This window comes from Otolemur garnettii, unplaced genomic scaffold (assembly GCF_000181295.1).
Source record: "Otolemur garnettii isolate 467f Iridium unplaced genomic scaffold, OtoGar3 scaffold00043, whole genome shotgun sequence".
NCBI classification, from domain to species: domain Eukaryota; kingdom Metazoa; phylum Chordata; class Mammalia; order Primates; family Galagidae; genus Otolemur; species Otolemur garnettii.
Window position 1 is genome coordinate 5,584,646 of NW_003852438.1, and position 18,852 is coordinate 5,603,497.

The window sequence follows — 18,852 nt, forward strand, 5'->3', positions numbered from 1 at the left end:
TTGCAGCCATCATTGTTGTTTGGCGGGCCGGGCTGGGGATTCGAACCCGCCACCTTAGGTGTATGTGGCTGGGGCCTTAGCCGCTTGAGCCATAGGCGCCGAGCCGATTGAACAGATATTAATTAACCCATTTATTTATTTATTTTTGAGACAGTCTCACTCTGTTACCCTGTAGCGTCATAGCTCATAGTAACCTCAAACTTCTGGGCTTGAGCAATCCTCTTGCCCCAGCCTCTTGAGCAGCTGGGACTATAGGCATGCACCATCACACCTGGCTAGTTGTTTTGTTTTGTTTTGTTTTTTTGAGACAGAGTCTCAAGTTGTCGCCCTGGGTAGTGCCATGGCATTATAGCTCACAGCAATCTCCCATTTGTGCTCAAGCAATCCTCTTGCCTTAGTTCTATTTTTTAGTAGAGACAGGGTTTTGCTTTTGCTCAGGCTGGTCTCAAATTCATGAGCTCAAGCAATCCACTAGCCTTGGCCTCCCCCAGAGTGCTAGGATTAGAGGTGTGAGCCACTGCGCCCAGCCACCTGGCTAGTTTTTTGATTTTTAGTAGAGACAGAGTCTTGCTCTTGCTCAGGCTAGTCTTGAACTCCTGAGTTCAATCAATCCACCCACTTCGGCATCCCAAAATGCTAGGATTATAGGCATGAACAACCTCACCCGTCTGATCAGATTTATATTCTAAAGCCTTGCTTCTCAAACTTTGTTGTGTACAATAGTCTCCTAGGGATCTTGCTAAAATGCAGATTCTGATTCAGTAGGTCTGAGGTGGGACCTGAAATTCTGAAGATCACATTTTTCAAACTCTGAGACCCCCCATATTGGGAGGAAGCCTGGTCTAAGCCCACTGGAGGATGAGAGGCCATGTGGAGGAAATTTGAGCACCCCAGGCTCAGCTGACATTCAGTATCAACTGCCATACCTGTAAGGGACACCATTTTGGCTCTTCTGGCCAAATCGTTGTTGCTTCAAGCTACTATGTTTGGGGGTGGTTTGTTATGCAGCAATACACAAAGCAACAGATTGATTTAAGGGATCCCTCTGACTGAGGGAAGAGACTATAGGAAGTTAGGGATGGGTATAAGATGATTGTACCCTGCTCAAGAGCACAACTTCACCCTCACTTGCATGGACACGCTAATTGGGTCTAGCAGCTGCCCAGTGAGAAAGCAGTGGGATTCTGGATAGATTCTGAAGCAAGGATAGACAGGATTGGACATGAGGTGGGGTCAAGGATGAAGGTGTGGTGTTCCCTGGGGGAGGAAGCCTGCAGGAGGAGCAGATTTGGAAGAAATAGGATTGCTTCTTACATTCTAGTCAAGGCTAGAATAAAAGCAGCAGAAGAAAGTCCAATGAAATAATCTTCCCTTATGGTAAATGACTCCAGCCTTTTTATTGTGTAATATACCGAATATCAAATTCTTTGCAAGATCTTATCTTTCTTGGCTCAATGCCTGTAGCACAGTGGTTATGGCACTGGCCACATGCACCGAGCGTGGTGGGTTTGAACCTAACCCAGGCCAGCTAAACAACAATGAAAACTGCACCAAAAAAACTAGCCAGGCATTGCTGTGGGCACCAGTAGTCCCAGTTACTTGGGAAGCTTGCTGTGAGCTGTGACGCCATTGTACTCTACCCAGGGCAACGTAGTGAGACTCTGTCTCAAAAAAAGTTATCTTTCTTTGTTCTGCTTTACTGGGACCTTCCACAGAAGCTTAGTGGGCTCTGCCCTTCAAGTAAACGCAAACCCCTGCAGAACTAAGGGTCCGACTAGTTTGTTAAAGACTCCAAAGCTAGAGGGGCAGCTAGGAAGTTGATAAATAGAGACAGATTTCAAATGACTGAAGAAATGGGTCAGACTGAACAAGATGCAAATTTAACACATTCCTTGCTCTTAGGTCACTACTCACAAATAAAGGATGGGGAAGCCATGGCTTAGTAGCAACATATAAATATGGTCTCTAATAATGGAGACAACAGTGCAGCTCAACTCTGCACCACTCCTAGACTGCTGTGTTTGTCTGGGTGTCACAATTTTGAGGTAAGCAGGCACCACATCAGATAAAGAAAGCTTGTAACAGAGAAAGCCCAGAGAAAAATCTCGAGGGGAGCCCAGAACTTAAATTTTGTCTTTCAATATGCTTCGGGGTAACCTGTACCAGAGGGCTAATGGCAGAAACTAGGGGAAGATAAATGTCTCTCAAACAGAAAGAAGAGGAAAACTGAACAAATGATTCACACCAGGGAGAGATTTCTAGCACAGAGTGGGTAGTTGAACTAGCTGCTTGTCAGGACCCGTCTCAATCTTAATTAACTTTCAAATTTTTATAAATTAAAAGTGTTTTATTAAAATTCTCTTCAAAATCAGAGTTTTAAATTATGCAATCCCAATAAAGTCTGTAGTTTAGTTAATAGTTTCATATCAATGTCTTTTTCTTTTTGTTTGGTTTCTGTTTTTTTGAGACCAGAGCCTCACTTTATCACCCTCCGTAGAGTGCTGTGACATCATAGCTTGTAACAACCTCTAACTCTTGGGCTCAAGTGATTGTGTATAGACCAGAAAACTGAGGCAGGTCAGCAAGCTGAACCAGCCAGCCTCAGAGCACTTCAGGGGTAGCTGATAGATTTGAGTTTTCAAATCTATCTCCTCATTCCAAGGTTCTTTCCACCAAACACAACTCCACAAGTTCTGAAAACACCTGTTTTGCTTCTAGCCAACATTTTCTTTACAGTCCACCACTGGGGTGGAATTCTCTGTGTTTTTTTTTTTTTTTTGGGGGGGGGACAGAGCTTCAAGCTGTCCCCCTGGGTAGAGTGCCATGGCATCACAGCTCACAGCAACCTCCAACTCCTGGGCTCAAGTGAGTCTCCTGCCTCCACCTCCCAAGTAGCTGGGACCATAGGCGCCTGCCACAATGCCTGGCTACTTTTTTTGGTTGCAGCCATCATTGTTGTTTGGCAGGCCCCGGGCTGGATTCGAACCTGCCACCTTAGATGGATGTGGTTGGTGCCTTAGCCACTTGAGCCACAGGCACTGAGCCAAATTCTCTGTGTTTTATGGCAGAATGGAAAGGGAGTTCACTGTGGTACTATTTGCAAGAGTTATACACCCGTGTGTGTATCAGGAGAGAAAGAATGAAATGAATGCAGGCCATCTATTCTAAAAACACTATATAGTGGTAAAAAGAATGTGGTAGATCTATAGTATTACTGGTTCAGACATATGTTTAGATAAAAAAGGAAATTACCAGGTGGTGTGTGTAACATGATTACATCTTTATAAAACATTAAGACAAAACTGTAAGTATACACATATATGTCTGTATCTACAAAGAAAAGGTCTAGAAGGCTATTTCCTGAGGAGCATGTATTACCTTTTAAATAAAAAAATGAACAACGAAGTCAAGTAGGTTCGGGAAGCCTGGCATGAAATGGGGACAAATAGCCTACAGCTTTCTCCCCTCTTTGGTTCCTACCCCATTTCTTTCCTGTTTCTTTGTCCAAACAAAAGAATAATAAAGCTACTATCTACCTTCTCTTCTCAGGTTTGGAAAGATTGTAGCACCATTTTTATTGCAGGTAGAATGCCAGGGCAGACGACCACAAGATTTAAGTCTCCACCCAAATCCCAAACAACAGCGAATGACCTTCAAGATCTATTCCGTTCACTCTCCTTTTTTTGTTAACCCAGATACTGGCTGGTTTCTTTGTCGTCCTTGTTCCCAGGTTGAGCTAAATCTCTTATCTCCAAGGCATCAGATCCTTTGCCACCTGAGTCTGCCAACCTACTTATTTGCTCCCCAACCTGCCCCAAAGGGCGGCTCCCCTAATTCTCCTTCTGTGGGAGCCTGCCCTGGAACGCTGCCCCTTTCTTTGCTTTTCCTTTCATGTGCACTCGCCAGTGCGGTGGCTCGAGACTTTGGGAGCAGCGTTCCATGATGGAAAGAACACAGGCTTTGGAGTAAATCAGACTTGGAACAAAATCCCGCCTCTGCCATGAAAGAGCTGCATGACCTTGGGACATTTCTTAACCTCTGAAAATTTCTTAACTTCCCTGAATCTCAGTTTGTGCTTCTGTAAAATAAGAATAAATCCTGTTTCAAAGGGTTGTAGTGAGGAACAAGTACAACGAAAAATGCTAAGTGTCTCATACAGGGTGAAGACAACTCAGGAGGTGGCTAGAGTGATTATTCGGTGGCAAGGGATGAGCTTTAGCTGGTGGGGGTGTGCAGAGCCCACCTGGCACAGTTTCCTCTGCCCTTCTCCCACTAGGGCTGACTTAGCACTGGGCACAGCAACCACAGTGCTTCTAGAGGCCCATGAAAATGTTTTTAATGATTTCTGTTTTAATGATTTTCATTTCTTTTAAAATCAGAAGAAAAAAATCAAACTTTTAGGTTATAGAAATATTATTATATCACCCAGTTAATGATAAACATATACGCAAATATAGATTGTATCATTACATTAATATTATTACTATTATTTGAGACAGTCTCAAACTGTCACCCTCACAGCTCACAGCAACCTCAGACTCTTAGGCTTAGGGATTCTCTTGCCTCAGCCTCCCAAGTAGCTGACCTGCCACACGGCCCCGGCTATATTTACAGACAATGTCCTGCTCTTGCTCAGGCTGTTTTTTTAAGTTTTTATTTATTTTAAGACAGAGCCTCAAGCTATCCCCCTGGGTAGAGAGTGCCGTGGCATCACAGCTCACAGCAACCCAACTCCTGGGCTCAAGCGAGCCTCCTGCCTCAGCCTCCCAAGTAGCTGGGACCACAGGTGCCTGCCACAATGCCTGGCTATTTTTTGGTTGCAGCTGTCATTGTTGTTTGGCGGGCCCAGGCTGGATTTGAACCCACCACCTTAGAAGCCACAGGTGCCAAGCCAGGCTGGTTTTGAACCCATTAGCTCAGGCAATCCACCCACCTCATCCTCACAGAGTGCTAGGTGTAAGCCACCACAAAATTTCTTTAAAAATTAACCAGGCATAATGGTGCATGCTGGTAGTTCCAACTACTTGGGAGGCTGAGGCAGGAGGATCATTTGAGCCCAGGAGTTTGAGGTTCTAGTGAGCTATGATCATGCCCTTGTACCATTACGCTCTAGCGTAGGCAAAAGAGTGAGATCTTGTCTCCAAAAAAAAAAAAAAAAAAAAAGCACACACATATATACAGGGTGTCCATAAAGTTCATGTACAATTTACTATGTTAAACTATTTTAAATTGCACACGAACTTTATGTCCACCCTGTATATATGTACACATACACACATATAAAAATCTATCTATGTATACATGCACAAACACACAGATGCCAAACAAATGTATACACATTTTAAGAAAGGAAAAACCTGTTTTAAAATTGTAATAACATATACTGATAACATTTGTTATCTTGCATATTGTATCTTGTACACATATCTCTTGTAATTGCAGAAGTCAAATGTGATTTGAGTATTACAATTTTAATACAGCTTTTTCCTTTCGTAAAACGTGTATACATTTTTTGGCACCCTCTGTATTTTATAGATGAGGAGCCTATAAAGAGAAAAGTGCCAAGCGCCTGGGAAAGTGCTAATGTGGCCTCACTTTAAATGTGCTTGAGGATCTCCCCTTTAGACTAAGGAAAGGTACGTGAGGGGGGCACAGGTGGAAGGCTGCAGGAAAAGAAGCGTAAGATAGGGGCAGGAGTGAAGGGCCAACCCTCCCTGATCCTTCAAAGTATAAGCTCTGCTCCTGGCTGCAATTTCTATCGTTTACTCCTCTTTATGCAATTTCTATTCTTTGCTCTACTCCTCTTTACTTCCATTGCTTGGACTCTTGGTAGGGGGTTGTATGATAGGTCCTAAAATAGCACTTCGCTCATGTCCCTTGTTGGGTCAAAAATATAAATATACGACTCAGTAACAACAACAGCAACAAAACAACTCTACTAAAAAAATGGGTGAAGACTTGAATAGACATTTCTTTGAAGATAAACAGATGGCCAATAAGCACATGAAAAAATGTTCAATATAACCAACCTCTAAGGAAACGCAAATCAAAACCACGATGAGATACCACTTCCTTTAGCACAGCTATGATTAAAACTACAGAAAGTAACAAATATTGGCAAGGGTGTGGAGAAACAGGAAGATTTATGCATTGTTAGTGGGAATGAAAAAGAGTACGGCCACTATGGGAAACAGCATGGTGGTTCTTCAAAAAAATTAAACTTAGAATTACAACATGATTCAGTAATTCCACTTCTGAGTATATACCCAAAAGAGCTAAAAGTAGAGACTCTAACAGATGTTTGTATACCTATGTTCATAACATTATTTGTAATAGCCAAAAGGGTGGAAGGCGGGGTTTAGAGGCTCAAGCCCGTAATCCTAGCACTCTGGGACACCAAGGCAGGAGACCAGCCTGAGAAAGAGTGAGACCCTGTCTCTACTAAAAATAGAAAAAATTAGCTGAGTGTTGTGGTGGGCACCTGTAGTCCCAACTACTCAGTAGGCTGAAGCAGGAGGGTCACTTGAACCCAGGAGTTTGAGGTTGCTGTGAGCTGGGCTAATGCCATGGCACTCTAGCCTAGGCGACAGTGAGAATGTCTCAAAAAAAAAAAAAAAGTGGGAAGCAATCAAATGTTCATCAACAGATGAATGGATAAATAAAATGTAGTACACACACACAATGGAATATTATTCAGCCTTTAAAAGGAAAGAAAGTCTGACATGTGCTATAATATGAATAAAACTTGAGGACATCATGCTAAGTGAAATAAGCCAGATATAGGAGGACAAATACTGTATGATTTTGCTTACACAAGACCCCCAGCGTAGTCAAATTCATGGAGAAAGAAGGCAGAATGGTGGTTGTCAGGGTAGAGAGGGCAGGAATGGGGAGTTAGTGTTTAATGGGGGTGAAGTTTCAGTTTGGGAAGATGAAAACGTTCTGGAGATGGATGGTGGTGATGGTAGCATCACAATGTGAATGTACTTAATACAGTCATCCCCTCTTACCTGTGGTTTTGCTTTTCATGGTTTTAGTACCTCCATCAACTACTGTTCAGAAATATTAAATAGAAACTCTAGACATAAGTAATTCGTAAGTTTTAACTTGCACACCATTCTGAGAAGTGTGATGAAATCTTGCTCTGTCCTGTCCAGGAAGTGAATTGTCCCTTTGTCTTCCATGTCCATGCTGTAGATGCTCCCTACCCATTGTCAACTTAGCTGGATCAAGCTGCTAATTGACATAAGATAACACTGGATGGTTCAGGTGACTCTCATTTTAATTTACTATATTGCCCCAACACACAAAAATAGTAATGCTGGCAATTCAGACATATCACAGAGAAGCAGGAAAGTGCTTCCTTTAAGTGATAAGGTGAAAATACTTGGCTTAAGCTGGGCATGGTGGGTTTCACCCATAATCCTAGTACTCTGCGCAGCCAAAGCCAGAGCATCCCTTGAGCTCAGGAGTTTGAGACTAGCCTCAGCAAGAGCAAGACCCTGTCTCTACCAAAAATAGAAAAAAATTAGCCAGGCGTGGTGGCGGGTGGCTGTAGTCCCACCTACTTGGGAGGCGGGAGGGTCGCTTGAACCTAGGTGTTTGAGGTTGCTGTCAGCTAGGCTGAGGCCATGGCACTCTAGCCTGGGTAATAGAGTGAGACTCTGTCTCAAAAAAAAAAAAAGTTCATGACTTAATAAGGACAGAAAAAAATTTTATGCTGAGGGTTCTAAGATCTACAGTACAATAAGCTGTTCTGAGAAGGAGAGAGTGGGACCACATTCAGAGAATGGTTATTAAAGTATATTGCTATATTTCTATCTTATTATTAGTTATTGTTGTTAATCTCTTACTGTGCCTGATTTTAAATTAACTTTATCATTTGTATGTTTATAAAGGAAGAAACATAGTAAAAATGTATACAAAAGGTTCAGCACTATCTGTGGTTTCAGGGATGCACTGGAGATCTTGGAATGGCTCCCCTATGGGTAAAGGGGGACTACTGTACCACTGAACTGTACACCAGAGCATGGTTAAAATGGTAACACTTGTAGCATATATATATTTTTACATGATTTTTTTTTTTTTTGAGTCAGAGTCTCACTGTCACCCTGGGTAGAGTGCTATGGCATCATTATAGCCCACAGCAACCTCAAACTCTCGGGTTCAAGCAATCCTCTTGCCTCAGCCTCCTGAGTAGATGGGACTACATGCACACGCTACAATACCTGGCTAGTTTTTTAATTTTTAGTAGAGACAGGGTCTTAGTCTTACTTAGACAGGTCTGGAACTCTTAAGCTCAAGGGATCCACCTGTCTCACCCTCCCAGAGTACTAAGATTACAGATATGAGACACCCTGTCCAGCCAACACAGATTTTTAAAAAGAAGAAAAAGATTATAAATAGTTCCCCTTTGCCCAGGTCCTAATCCCCTGGCTAGTTGCCAAAGTATCACCTCTTTTTCCCTGTGGGCAGGTTTACTTTGGAGGTCCTCTGCCTTTTCTTCCTGAATACCCTTCAGGGTAAAGGCAGTTTCTGTAGCTTCACACATGGTAAAGATATTCTACTTCTATCTAGAATACCTTCTTTGCCTGCACAAACCTCATCCATCCTTCTCCTCATCCATCCTTCAAGGGAAAGGCCCAGATTCCCTTCCCCACTCATGAACCCTTTGCAGACCAATCTAGACTTGTGCCCTTTTCTAGCTTATCTCTTCTCACTACACAGTTAAAAGTCTGCATTCGGTGGATCACCAGTCACAGAGGACACTGTCTTAGATTTCCACTGGGCTTGTCAGTCACCTGTTTCCACATCACTAAAATCACTGAATGTCTGTTCTAATGACAAACGAGACTATGTGTATGAAAATATAGGTATAAAGACCAAGGGTTTGTTCCTTTTCCACTCTACCTAGTACATGCTAAAAACCATCCATAAACATCTGACAGTTTGGGCTGGATGCAGTGGCTCATGCCTAAAATCCTAGCACTCTGAGAGGCCAAGGCAGATGGATTGCTTGAGGTCACGAGTTCAAGACCAGCTTGAGCAAGAACAAGACTCCATTTCTACTAAAAATAGAAAAACTGAGGCAAGATGATCACTTGAGCCCAAAAGTTAGAGGTTGCTGTGAGCTATGACACCATTGCACTCTACCCAGGGCAATAGTTTGAGACTCTGTCTCAAAAAAAAAAAAAAAAAAATCTGACAGTTTGTCCAGCCTTGCCTGGTTATGAACTGAACAGTGGAAGTCCATTCTCAGTGTGATGAGCAGCAGAGCCCTGCCTGAGCTTACTCCAGGGAACAGTGGTTTCCATGCTCGGCCTGTACAATCAAAGGAGTCGAATTAAATCTGCAAAATCCCTTTCCAGGGAAACTTGGGTTTCTAACAAGCACCCAGTAATCATAGCCAATGTTATTGAGGACTCACTAGACATTACACACTATTATAGTTTTATGTTATCTCATTTAATCCCCAAATACCCTCATAACATAAGGCACTATTTTCCTATTTTACAGACAAGGAAACTGGAATTCAGAGGTTAGAAATTCTATCCTTAAGTACGTTTTATAAAAATTTTTATTTCTCTGTTATCTGTGAAAGATTTCTTTTCTAAGGTTAGGCTCAAGCCTGTAATCCTAGCACTCTGGGAGGCCAAGGTGGTGGAGCTCACAAGTTCCAGACCGGCCTGAGGAAAAGCAAGACCCCATCTCTAAAAATAGCCAGGCCTTTGTGCCCTGGAGCCTGTAGTTCCAGCTACTCAGGAGGCTGAGGCAAGAGAATCACTTGAGGCCAAGAGTTTGAGGTTGCTTCCAGCTAAGATGCCACAGCACTCTATCAAGGGTGACCAGGTGAGACTCTGTCTCAAAATAAAATAAAATAAAATAAAGATTTCTTTTCCATGTTTAATTATAGGGGTTGCTGCCAAACTCTGCCACAGCTATGAATGATTAGAGGGAGGAATGTAAAGCCGTTCCTTTACGTTTATAAAATTATTTTATAAACCAAGGTCACAAAGCTTTAAGCAATAGTGCCAAGAACCCACTCAGGCCCATCAGACTTCAGACTAGAACTCTACTGAAGTCCACACTCTAGGCGTCTCCTGCTTCCTTCCAGGACCTTTTCCTATGTGAGGAAGGCAGAGAGAGGGAGAAGGGTCTTTTTTGGGTGGGGACTTGAGGGCTGAAGGAATTCCAGGAGTGATCTGGGGTAGGGGATGTTGACCTCTTCCACTGGGATTAGGAAAAGTTTCACCTACCTCCTGGAGAAGGCGTGGTCAGAGGACTGGCCATTGCTGTCTGAGCTGGGATACTTGGAGGGAGAGGATGATCCGCAGGAAGAAGGGCAAAGACAGGAAAGAAATGGGTGGGTCCCTGGGGCAGGAGACGCCTGCAAATAACAGTAAAGTCTTTGTTGTCAGGTTTTCCTGAGTCCTTCCCCATTTCCTCTTTTCCTCTTATGGTTTCCCAGAGTATCTTCTCAAGTTCCAGGTACTAATCTCTCTCTCCAAGAGCAGATCTGAGACCACGTGCATTTGCGGTGTGTAGCCTTTGAACGCTCTACCCAGGAGATCTTGTAGGCCCGTGAAAGGCCAAGTTAGGCAAATCAGTAGAGGACCCAGTTTTACCAAAGCGCGACAACAGATACCCTGGGATTCATCCCGCTGGCCAGGTTTTGGTGGAGCCATCCACCAGGTGTCAGGAGAGGGCCAGGGAGGCCCGTCCGGGCGCCGCGTCCGGAGCAGCTCGGAGCCCGGGTGGGGACGACGGGGTAGCCAGGCAAAGAAACTAAAGGGAAGGACCCTCGGTCGCCTTTTGGCCTCTCTTGGGCACCCGGTCCTCCGGGCTGGGCCACTCCTCTCCCGGTCCTGGCTTCGTAGTCTAGCGCGCCGCTTACAGCCTACCGAGCCCCCGTAGCCTGCCCCCTAGGAGGAACCTCCCGTGGCCCAGCCCGTGACTCGGACGCCCGGGCGACCCTCGGGACCTCTGTGGACTTAGCCGGTGGACCGCGTGGGCTGAGTCCTCCCCCACGGCCCCGCCCCAGCCCCCTCCCGCGTTACCGGCTCCGGGACTGGCTCCCCGGCGCGCCGGGCGGCTGGCGGGACGTCCCGAGCGCCGCGTCCGGAGCAGCTCCGAGACACGGCTGCAGCAGAACGCGGAGCTCCAGCCGTTCTGGGTTTCAGTTCCTGCAGTGGCGCGGGTGGCTGCCCTGAGAGTGTGGGCGCCCGGGCTCTCCCGGCGCTCCCGCCCTCCCCAGGTCTCCTCCTCCGCGTGCTCACCTTTCCAGTTGGACCGGCTGCCGGGGAAGGGCCGGCGCCACTCCGCGCGTCCTTTTGAACTCGACCCGGGCGAGAACCGCGGAGATTCACGCAGGCCGAGAGAGGCCGACTCCGAGGGATCGACCAAGGGACCCCGAGCTGGAGGAAGCCGCGAGAGACGCTCAGAGTTAGCTGCAAAGGCCAGCCCGAGCGGAGGTGGGGGCCAGGCCGACTGGGTGGGACGGGAAAATAGAGAAACCGCCCTCTGCAGGTTCCCTCTGCCCCCTGGGCCGCCTCTGCTGCCCCGGGAGGAAAGGCTGCTTCCCTTCTGCAATTGTCACTTAACTCTCCATCCGGAGCCACTTCCTCCCTCGCTCCGAAGCTTGGGAGAGGGTAAGATCCGAAAAGTGGGCTAACTGGGATCTGTCCCAGTTCCCCGAAGTTGACGTTATTTGTATTTTCAACAAATGCAGAAAGTTATATTTGCATTTGTATATCACTTACATAAATAGGTCTGCGTCCCCAAGTTTGGGAGGGTGGTGAGAACCAAAGCCCCACCCGAATCTTGCTCACTGTCGCCTGAGGCTCACTGTCCAGCGGAGCGGTTGCCAGTGTGTGGACTTTGGATCCAAACAGCCCCAGCTCCTCCGCTGCTTGTTAGCTGTGTGAGCAAATTACTAAACATCTTTGAAATTTGTTTCCTCATCCCTAAAATGGGGGACTGAAAGTGATAATGCCTGTAAAGCCACTTCCTAACACAGGGTAAGCACCAAAATTTAAATATTAATCAGTGCCATACTCTAGTTACCTCTTGACTCACTTCTTTGTGAGGAAGTTCCCAGGAAACGTTCCCACATTAATGAGAGCAACTCAATGACTAAGAGGATGTAATAGTTTACAATACAGGCTCTGAAATCAGCTATGCTGTGTGATCTTCGACAAGGCAGTTCTGTTTTGTTCTCTTACCTCATGGCAATACCTGTCTGGTAGAGTTACTGTGGGGATGGAATGAGTTAATACATACTTACTGTACCTGGCACGTAGTAAGTGCTCACCAAATGCTAGGTGTTGTTATCCTGGCTTCCTACTTGGGGTTGGAATTCTTGTGGTCTAATTCTGCCTTCTGTTCAGTGAAACAGACTGCTGAGCTTGCTTCTTACTCTTGTGAGTTCTGTAGGTTTGGGAATCAATATTTATATAGATTGATAGAAAGACAGGTCTCATCAGATTATGCATGATCTGAGGAATAAAAACTAAAGAGAAGGTCTCAGGAGAGAGTAGTATAAAGTGAAAAAAACAAAGTCATAAATAATAGTTGCTTTTATTCTTAAAGTGTTGGTTGGTTAAAACAAAATAACAACAAAAACAAAAACAAACCTAGGGAAGAAAAAGACAGAAAGCTGGTGAAATTGATTTTATTGAAATACATTGGGTGGCGCCTGTGGCTCAGTGGGTAGGGCGCCAGCCCTATATACTGAGGGTGGCGGGTTTGAACCTGGCCCCAGCCAAACTACAACAAAAAAATAGCCAGGTGCCGTGGTGGGCACCTAGTCCCAGCTACTCACAAGGCTGAGGCAGGAGAATTGCCTAAGCCCAGGAGTTGGAGGTTGCTGTGAGCTATGATGCCACAGCACTCTACCAAGGGCGATGGAGTGAGACTCTGTCTAAAAAAAAAGAAATACTTGTGTGAGAAATAGAGGGTGGACATAAGTTTGTGTGCAATTTAAAATAGTTTAACATAGTTAATTGCACATGAACTTAATGTCCACCTTGTATATATGAGTGTGGAAAACTGCCAATCCAATCAAGAAAGACAAAGAAAGTGACATGTAAGCAAGATGTATATATAAGTTAGTAAGGGAAAGGTCAGCCTGGCCGGTCCTCAGATAAGAAAATATCTAAGAGAAAGGAAATTCAAATCTTCAGGGATACATTCCAAAGGAGGGCAATTGCTTGTATTTATTCACTCTAGCTGACCAGCTGACCATGAATTCCAGGAAATGTTGGGTCTTTTTCCCTCATCACATATTCTTTTATGTGTTAAAGATTGTTAGAGCCAAAGACTCAGAGGCCATCTGGTCCAGCTGACTCTCTACTGATTTGCTGTCACTTTCACAATTATATTTGATGGTTGTTAATAGTCTGTCATAAACATCTTTTTTCTTTTTAAAATGTAACCTAGCCAGATGTGGTGGCTCATGCCTGTAACTCTAGCACTTTCGGAGGCTGAGGCAAAGAGGTATACACTGTACATACCTGTAGTCCCTGTTTCTTGGGAGGCTGATGCAGGATTGCTGAGCCCATGTGTTTGAGATTGTAGAAAGCTACAAGGACGCCAATATACTCTAGCCTGGGCAACAGAGATAGACCGTGTCTCAAAAAAAAAAAAAAAAAGTAAACTTAACAGGTTTGTTGATACATGATGTTTGTTGATACATGATGTTTTTCCTACAAGCACATACTTCATTTAAAAAATTGTTTTAAAATTTATTTTTATTTTTTTTAAACAGGGTCTTGCCCTGTCACCCGGGCTGGAGTAGGGTGGCATCATAGCTCATTGCAGCCTTAAACTCCTGGGCTCTAACTCCCACATCAGCCTTCTGAGTAGCCAAGGACTATAGTGGCTTGGCCTCAGACCTCATTTTAAAAGTACAAATTTTTGGCCAGGCGTGGTGGCTCATGCCTATAATCCTAGCACTTTCGGAGGCTGAGGCGGGTAGATTGCCTGAGCTTAGGAGTTTGAGACTAGCCTGAACAAGAGTGAGACCCCGTCTCTAAAAATAGCCAGGTGGGCGGCACCTGTGGCTCAAGGAGTAGGGTGCTGGCCCCATATGCCGAAGGTGGTGGGTTCAAACCCAGCCCGGCCCAAAACCACAAAATAAATAAATAAATAAATAACTATAGCCAGGTGTTGTGGCAGGTACCTGTAGTCCCAGCTACTTGGGAGGCTGAGGCAAGAGAATCACTTGAGCACACGAGTTTGAGGTTGCTATGAGCTATGACGCCATGGCACTCTACTGAGGGTGAAAAAGTGAGACTCTGTCTCAAAAAAAAAAAAAGTATAAACATTCAGCAAACCAGGATCCAACCTACACATGCTCAGCATCCAGTGTGCATAAAATAAAGACTATCATAAGCAGTGTGTGTATTGTCCTCTTTGGTATCCTATTCATCTTGGATGTCATATTTCTAGAGTTCTCTTTTTTACCCAGTCTATTACTATGTACTTTCAAATTGTTGACAGGCAGGGACTGGGTGAAGCTCTTGCCATTAATTCTAGGTAGGGGTACTTACAGATAAATGATGAAGCCTCATGTCCAGTGAAATACCAGTGTTCTCCCAAGGGTTAAATACTAAACCTCAGGAAACTGAAAGCCACCATCCTTCAGGGGCCTCAGGGCAGAAGACAAGAGATATTAATCTTCACCCAATTTTACTGACATTCAGCCCCATCTCCTGCTGCCGCCAGGACAGCAGTCTTCTGAGCCTTTCTCCTATACTTTACTTTTTTTTTTTTTCCTTTGGCCAGGGCTGGGTTTGAACCCGTCACTTCGGTATACGGGGCTGGCACCCTACTCCTTTGAGCCACAGGCACTGTCCTGTACTTTACCATTTTGAAACCAAGGTGAACATTTTCTTTCTCCCAAATGGTACTATCTACCCTTCAGTAGGGTCTTATGCAAATAAAGAGCCAACCTCATAGTTTAGTAAAGTATCCACTGCAGTTGTGCCTCTATTGTAGCAATTGCTGCTGTTTCCCACTAGACTGTAAGTCCTGAGAAGTTTCCTCTGGCACACCCCAAAGATGAGGGTCAAGAAAGCCCCGAAGAAAAAAAGCTTGAATTGGGTTTTGCCAGATGAACATGGGAGGAGCAATCCAAGCAGACCATGAAGGGACTTGTACAGCTGCGGCCTGTACCCTAGTGCTTTCCCTGCAGCACTCCCCTGTGGTGGTTTGGAATGCCTTCTGGGAAAGATACAGGCAGAGGCAGTGAGGCAGCAGGGCTTTTATAATTTGACAAACAACCTTCCTCTCAGGGAGGCAATGCAAACTCCTTCCCATTATTGCTGTACACACCAGAGATCTTCTAAAGGTTATGCTTTTTAAAGAACAGTAACAGGATTAGATTTTAGAAAAAATGACTCCCAAATATAAACATGTATTTCCAGTTCCCTAATGGACACATCTACTGGAAAATCCTACAAGTACCTCAAATTCCTTGTGGCCGATGCTTATAGGTGACTCTTAAGGTTTGTTTAGATGCACATTAAACTGCTCATAAAATATACAAATTGATAAGCTTTGACACGTGTAAATATATCCATAAAATTATTACTATCATCAAAATTAAGAACATTTATTATCCCCCAAAGTTTCCTCATTTTTCTCTTCTAGTTATATGGACACCAACATACCTTCCCCTACCCGTATCCTCCCAGGGTTCCCCCTCCCCCAGAAGGTAATAGTTCCATTCACAGTTCCCCATTTCCCTGCCATAGGGTGGACACATCTTGCAAACTGGGCCAGATTCTTTAGGAAGTTTGGATTTGGGGAAGACTCCTTGGCAGAAGATGGCTGAAGTTGAGTCTTTAATGGCTGCTGCCTTGAGGAACTGTCCACACACTCCTACTGGAGACATCTCTGGGCTGGCTCTTGTCCTTTCCTGTGGCCTGGTTATTCTTTAGTTCTATGAGCTGCCTGATACCCTTCTAACATAGCCTTTACTGGTTAATTCTGTCAGTTTATCCCCTGTAACCAGAGAACCCACATAAATGCTATCTCCTATAGTCACTGTTTTAGGGCATGGCACCACCAACTTCTGGCTTCTCAAGCCTAACCTAGAATAATTTCTTAAAACCTCAGTCTTCAGCGGTGCCTGTGGCTCAAAGCAATGGGATGCTAGCCCCATATACCAGAGGGGGCAGGTTCAAACCCAGCCCTGGCCAAAAACTGCAAACAAACAAATAAACAAACAAACAAAACCCCTCAGTCTTCATCATCGTACATTTTGAATGTGTGAATTCAAAATACTTGCATATTTTGTCCCATCACAAGATCTTGGCCATTCTGCTCCCTGCTCAAAGTTCTTACTTTTTTCTTTCATTGTTTTCCACATACTAGTACTAGCACCCAGTGCTTGGTACAGAGTCGATACTCAGTAAATGCTTGCTGCACACGTGGTAATGTCATCTCTAAAAACAAGAGCAAAGATGAAGGGGATTTGCATGTATACGTGTATTTATCAAGGTGGCAGGACTCCAGAGCTACTTTTAATGTTTTCACAAATGTTTTCATAGATAGTAAATGAATCCAGGACTCCTGACTCCAAATCTCATGCCATTTCCATGATATTATTATACTTTGCATCCTTTCCCTTCATTGGAGTTTCATATCTTTCAACATCCTGCTCAGATCCATATTCGCACCAAATATGAGATTGTAAACATTAGACATAGCTTTAAAATATAACTCGTTTCCAAGGGTATTTGCTTATTAACCAAAGGGAGCAACAACCCTGCAGCAACATACCTTGGGTTGAGGAGAGTATTCTGTGGCCCCTGACATTATAAAGAGTTAGGATGAGATAGGGGTCAGTTAAGAGTTAGGATGAGAGAGGGCTCAGCTATGCAACTAAAGCTTCGTGACTGAGGCAGAATCAATAACCTTGTCCCAGAGGAAAACTGTTCTGAGCTGGAACAATGCCCTGTGTCAAACAAATAATCCATAGAAAATCAAAATCATACTTTATTTAACAATCTGAAAATATATTCTTGTGACTTTAAGTCTTACAAAGTGAGTAAGTCAAGGATTTGTCTATTATTCTGAGTATGTGTGGTTATGTGTCTCTGTGCAGACAAGTGTGTGTCTATAGATACTTCTGCTTTATCGTCATTTTAGCCCCACTTTAATAGAGTCTTATTCTTCTAACAATGCTAAAACCCGAATTAAGTACTCCCTGAGTCTAACATCCTCTTCTCCCAAGACTGCCTGCCTCCCTTCCTCCCATAAGACTGTTCCTCAGCTTCCAATAATGCCAAGTTTTGGAGACCACCAGCATTTCTACTGTCTGAGAATCTAGAAATGAACGCTTGCTCTTATATCCTTCTGACAGATACCCTCTAGTTGAGGGGCTTCTCTGGGGAGGCATGGGAGGGTCTTGGTAGTTTCTCTTCAGAGTTGTGCGTTTTGACTTGTAGATACCTGGAAAGTAAACATGATTTTATCAGATGCTGACCTTCCCTCCCACCAACCACTTCAGGGGAGTAAAATCTCAGCTTGCTTCTACTGAATTATATTCATGTAATGCCATTATTGTTCATTATTCATCCTGTCTAGAGGCTGATTCACAGGAGACATTTCTTTTTCACCTTAGTAGCAGGAGTTGTTCTCTTAAGGCGTGGGCATTAAGAACAAGTGAACTGATGAGGTTATTTTCTTCTGGCATGTTAGAAAGTCTGGAACCAATTTTACGGTCCACCCTTAGCAACTTTATTTCACAGAATGTATTTTTTATACTTGCCTAATTCATGGCTCTACTTTATATCACTTTATATCTCATATACTTCTGAGTTATTTTTCTATATTATGTGTGTATGTGAAAGTACTTTGTATATACTTATGTATGTACATATGTACTTTGTATGTACTTATGTATGTAATGTATGACACAGTCATGCATTGCATAATGTTTCTGTCAACTATGGACTCTATAGATGACAGTTGTCCCATTAAGATTATAATTGAGCTGAAAAAAATCCTATCACCCTATGACCTCACAGCTGTTGTAATGTAACAGCACAACACATTATTCACACATTTGTGGTGATGCCACTATCACCAGACCTACCACACTGCCACTTGTATGAAAGTGTAGTGCATGCCTTTATGTATAGTATGTAATGCTTGATAATCAACAACTGTGTTATCAGTACTTTTCCTCCTATTTTAGCGTGATCCTTCTACTTATATATAAAAAAAAAAACTTGGCTGATGTGGTGGCTCACCCCTGTAATCCTAGCACTTTGGAAGGCTGAAGTAGGAGGATCCCTTGAGCTCAGGAGTTTGAGACCAGCCTGAGCAAGAGCAAGACTCCATCTCTCTTTTTTTTGGAGACAGTCTCAAGCTGTTACCCTGGGTAGAGTGCTGTCGTATCACAGCTCACAGCAAACTCAAACTCATGGGCTTAAGTGATTCTCCTGCCTCAGCCTCCCAAGTAGCTGGGACTACAGGTGCTTACCACAATGCCCAGCTATTTTTTTGTTGCCATTGTCATTGTTGTTTTAGCAGGCCCAGGCTGGGTTCAAACCCAGGAGCCTTGGTATATGTGGCCGGCACCCTACCTACTGAGCTATGGGTGCCACCCGAGCTACTGAGCTATGGGTGCCACCCTACCTACTGAGCTATGGGTGCCAATCTCTTCTAAAAATAGAAAAAATTAGCCAGGCATTTAGGCAGGTGCCTGTAGTCATGCCTGGGAGGCTGAGGCAGGAGGATTGCTTGAGCCCCAGGGTTTGAGGTTGCTTTGAACTAGGCTGACACCATGGCACTCTAGACCTGGTGGCAACATACTGAGATTCTGTCTCAAAAAAAAAAAAA

General features: G+C 44.2%; 2 protein-coding genes across 4 annotated transcripts in view; both read right to left on the minus strand.

The window, feature by feature from the left end:
• The window catches only part of SMAGP (small cell adhesion glycoprotein), a 22,895-nt gene extending 11,006 nt beyond the window's left edge, over positions 1-11,889 (minus strand). Inside the window, exons 1-3 of the mRNA XM_012805594.2 lie at positions 11,760-11,889; positions 11,277-11,414; positions 10,257-10,328 (exon numbers count right to left, since the gene is read on the minus strand). Coding sequence (XP_012661048.2) covers positions 10,257-10,290 — 34 coding nt within the window. The 5' untranslated portion in view covers positions 10,291-10,328; positions 11,277-11,414; positions 11,760-11,889. The remainder of the gene's footprint in view (positions 1-10,256; positions 10,329-11,276; positions 11,415-11,759) is intronic.
• Positions 11,890-16,198: 4,309 nt separating this feature from the next.
• The window catches only part of BIN2 (bridging integrator 2), a 41,868-nt gene continuing 39,214 nt past the window's right edge, over positions 16,199-18,852 (minus strand). For 2 of the 3 annotated variants that reach the window (XM_023513674.1, XM_023513675.1), the window contains one exon: positions 16,199-17,457. In XM_023513674.1, coding sequence (XP_023369442.1) covers positions 17,428-17,457 — 30 coding nt within the window. In that variant the 3' untranslated portion in view covers positions 16,199-17,427. The remainder of the gene's footprint in view (positions 17,458-18,852) is intronic. The other variant, XM_012805527.2, reaches the window with a different exon arrangement.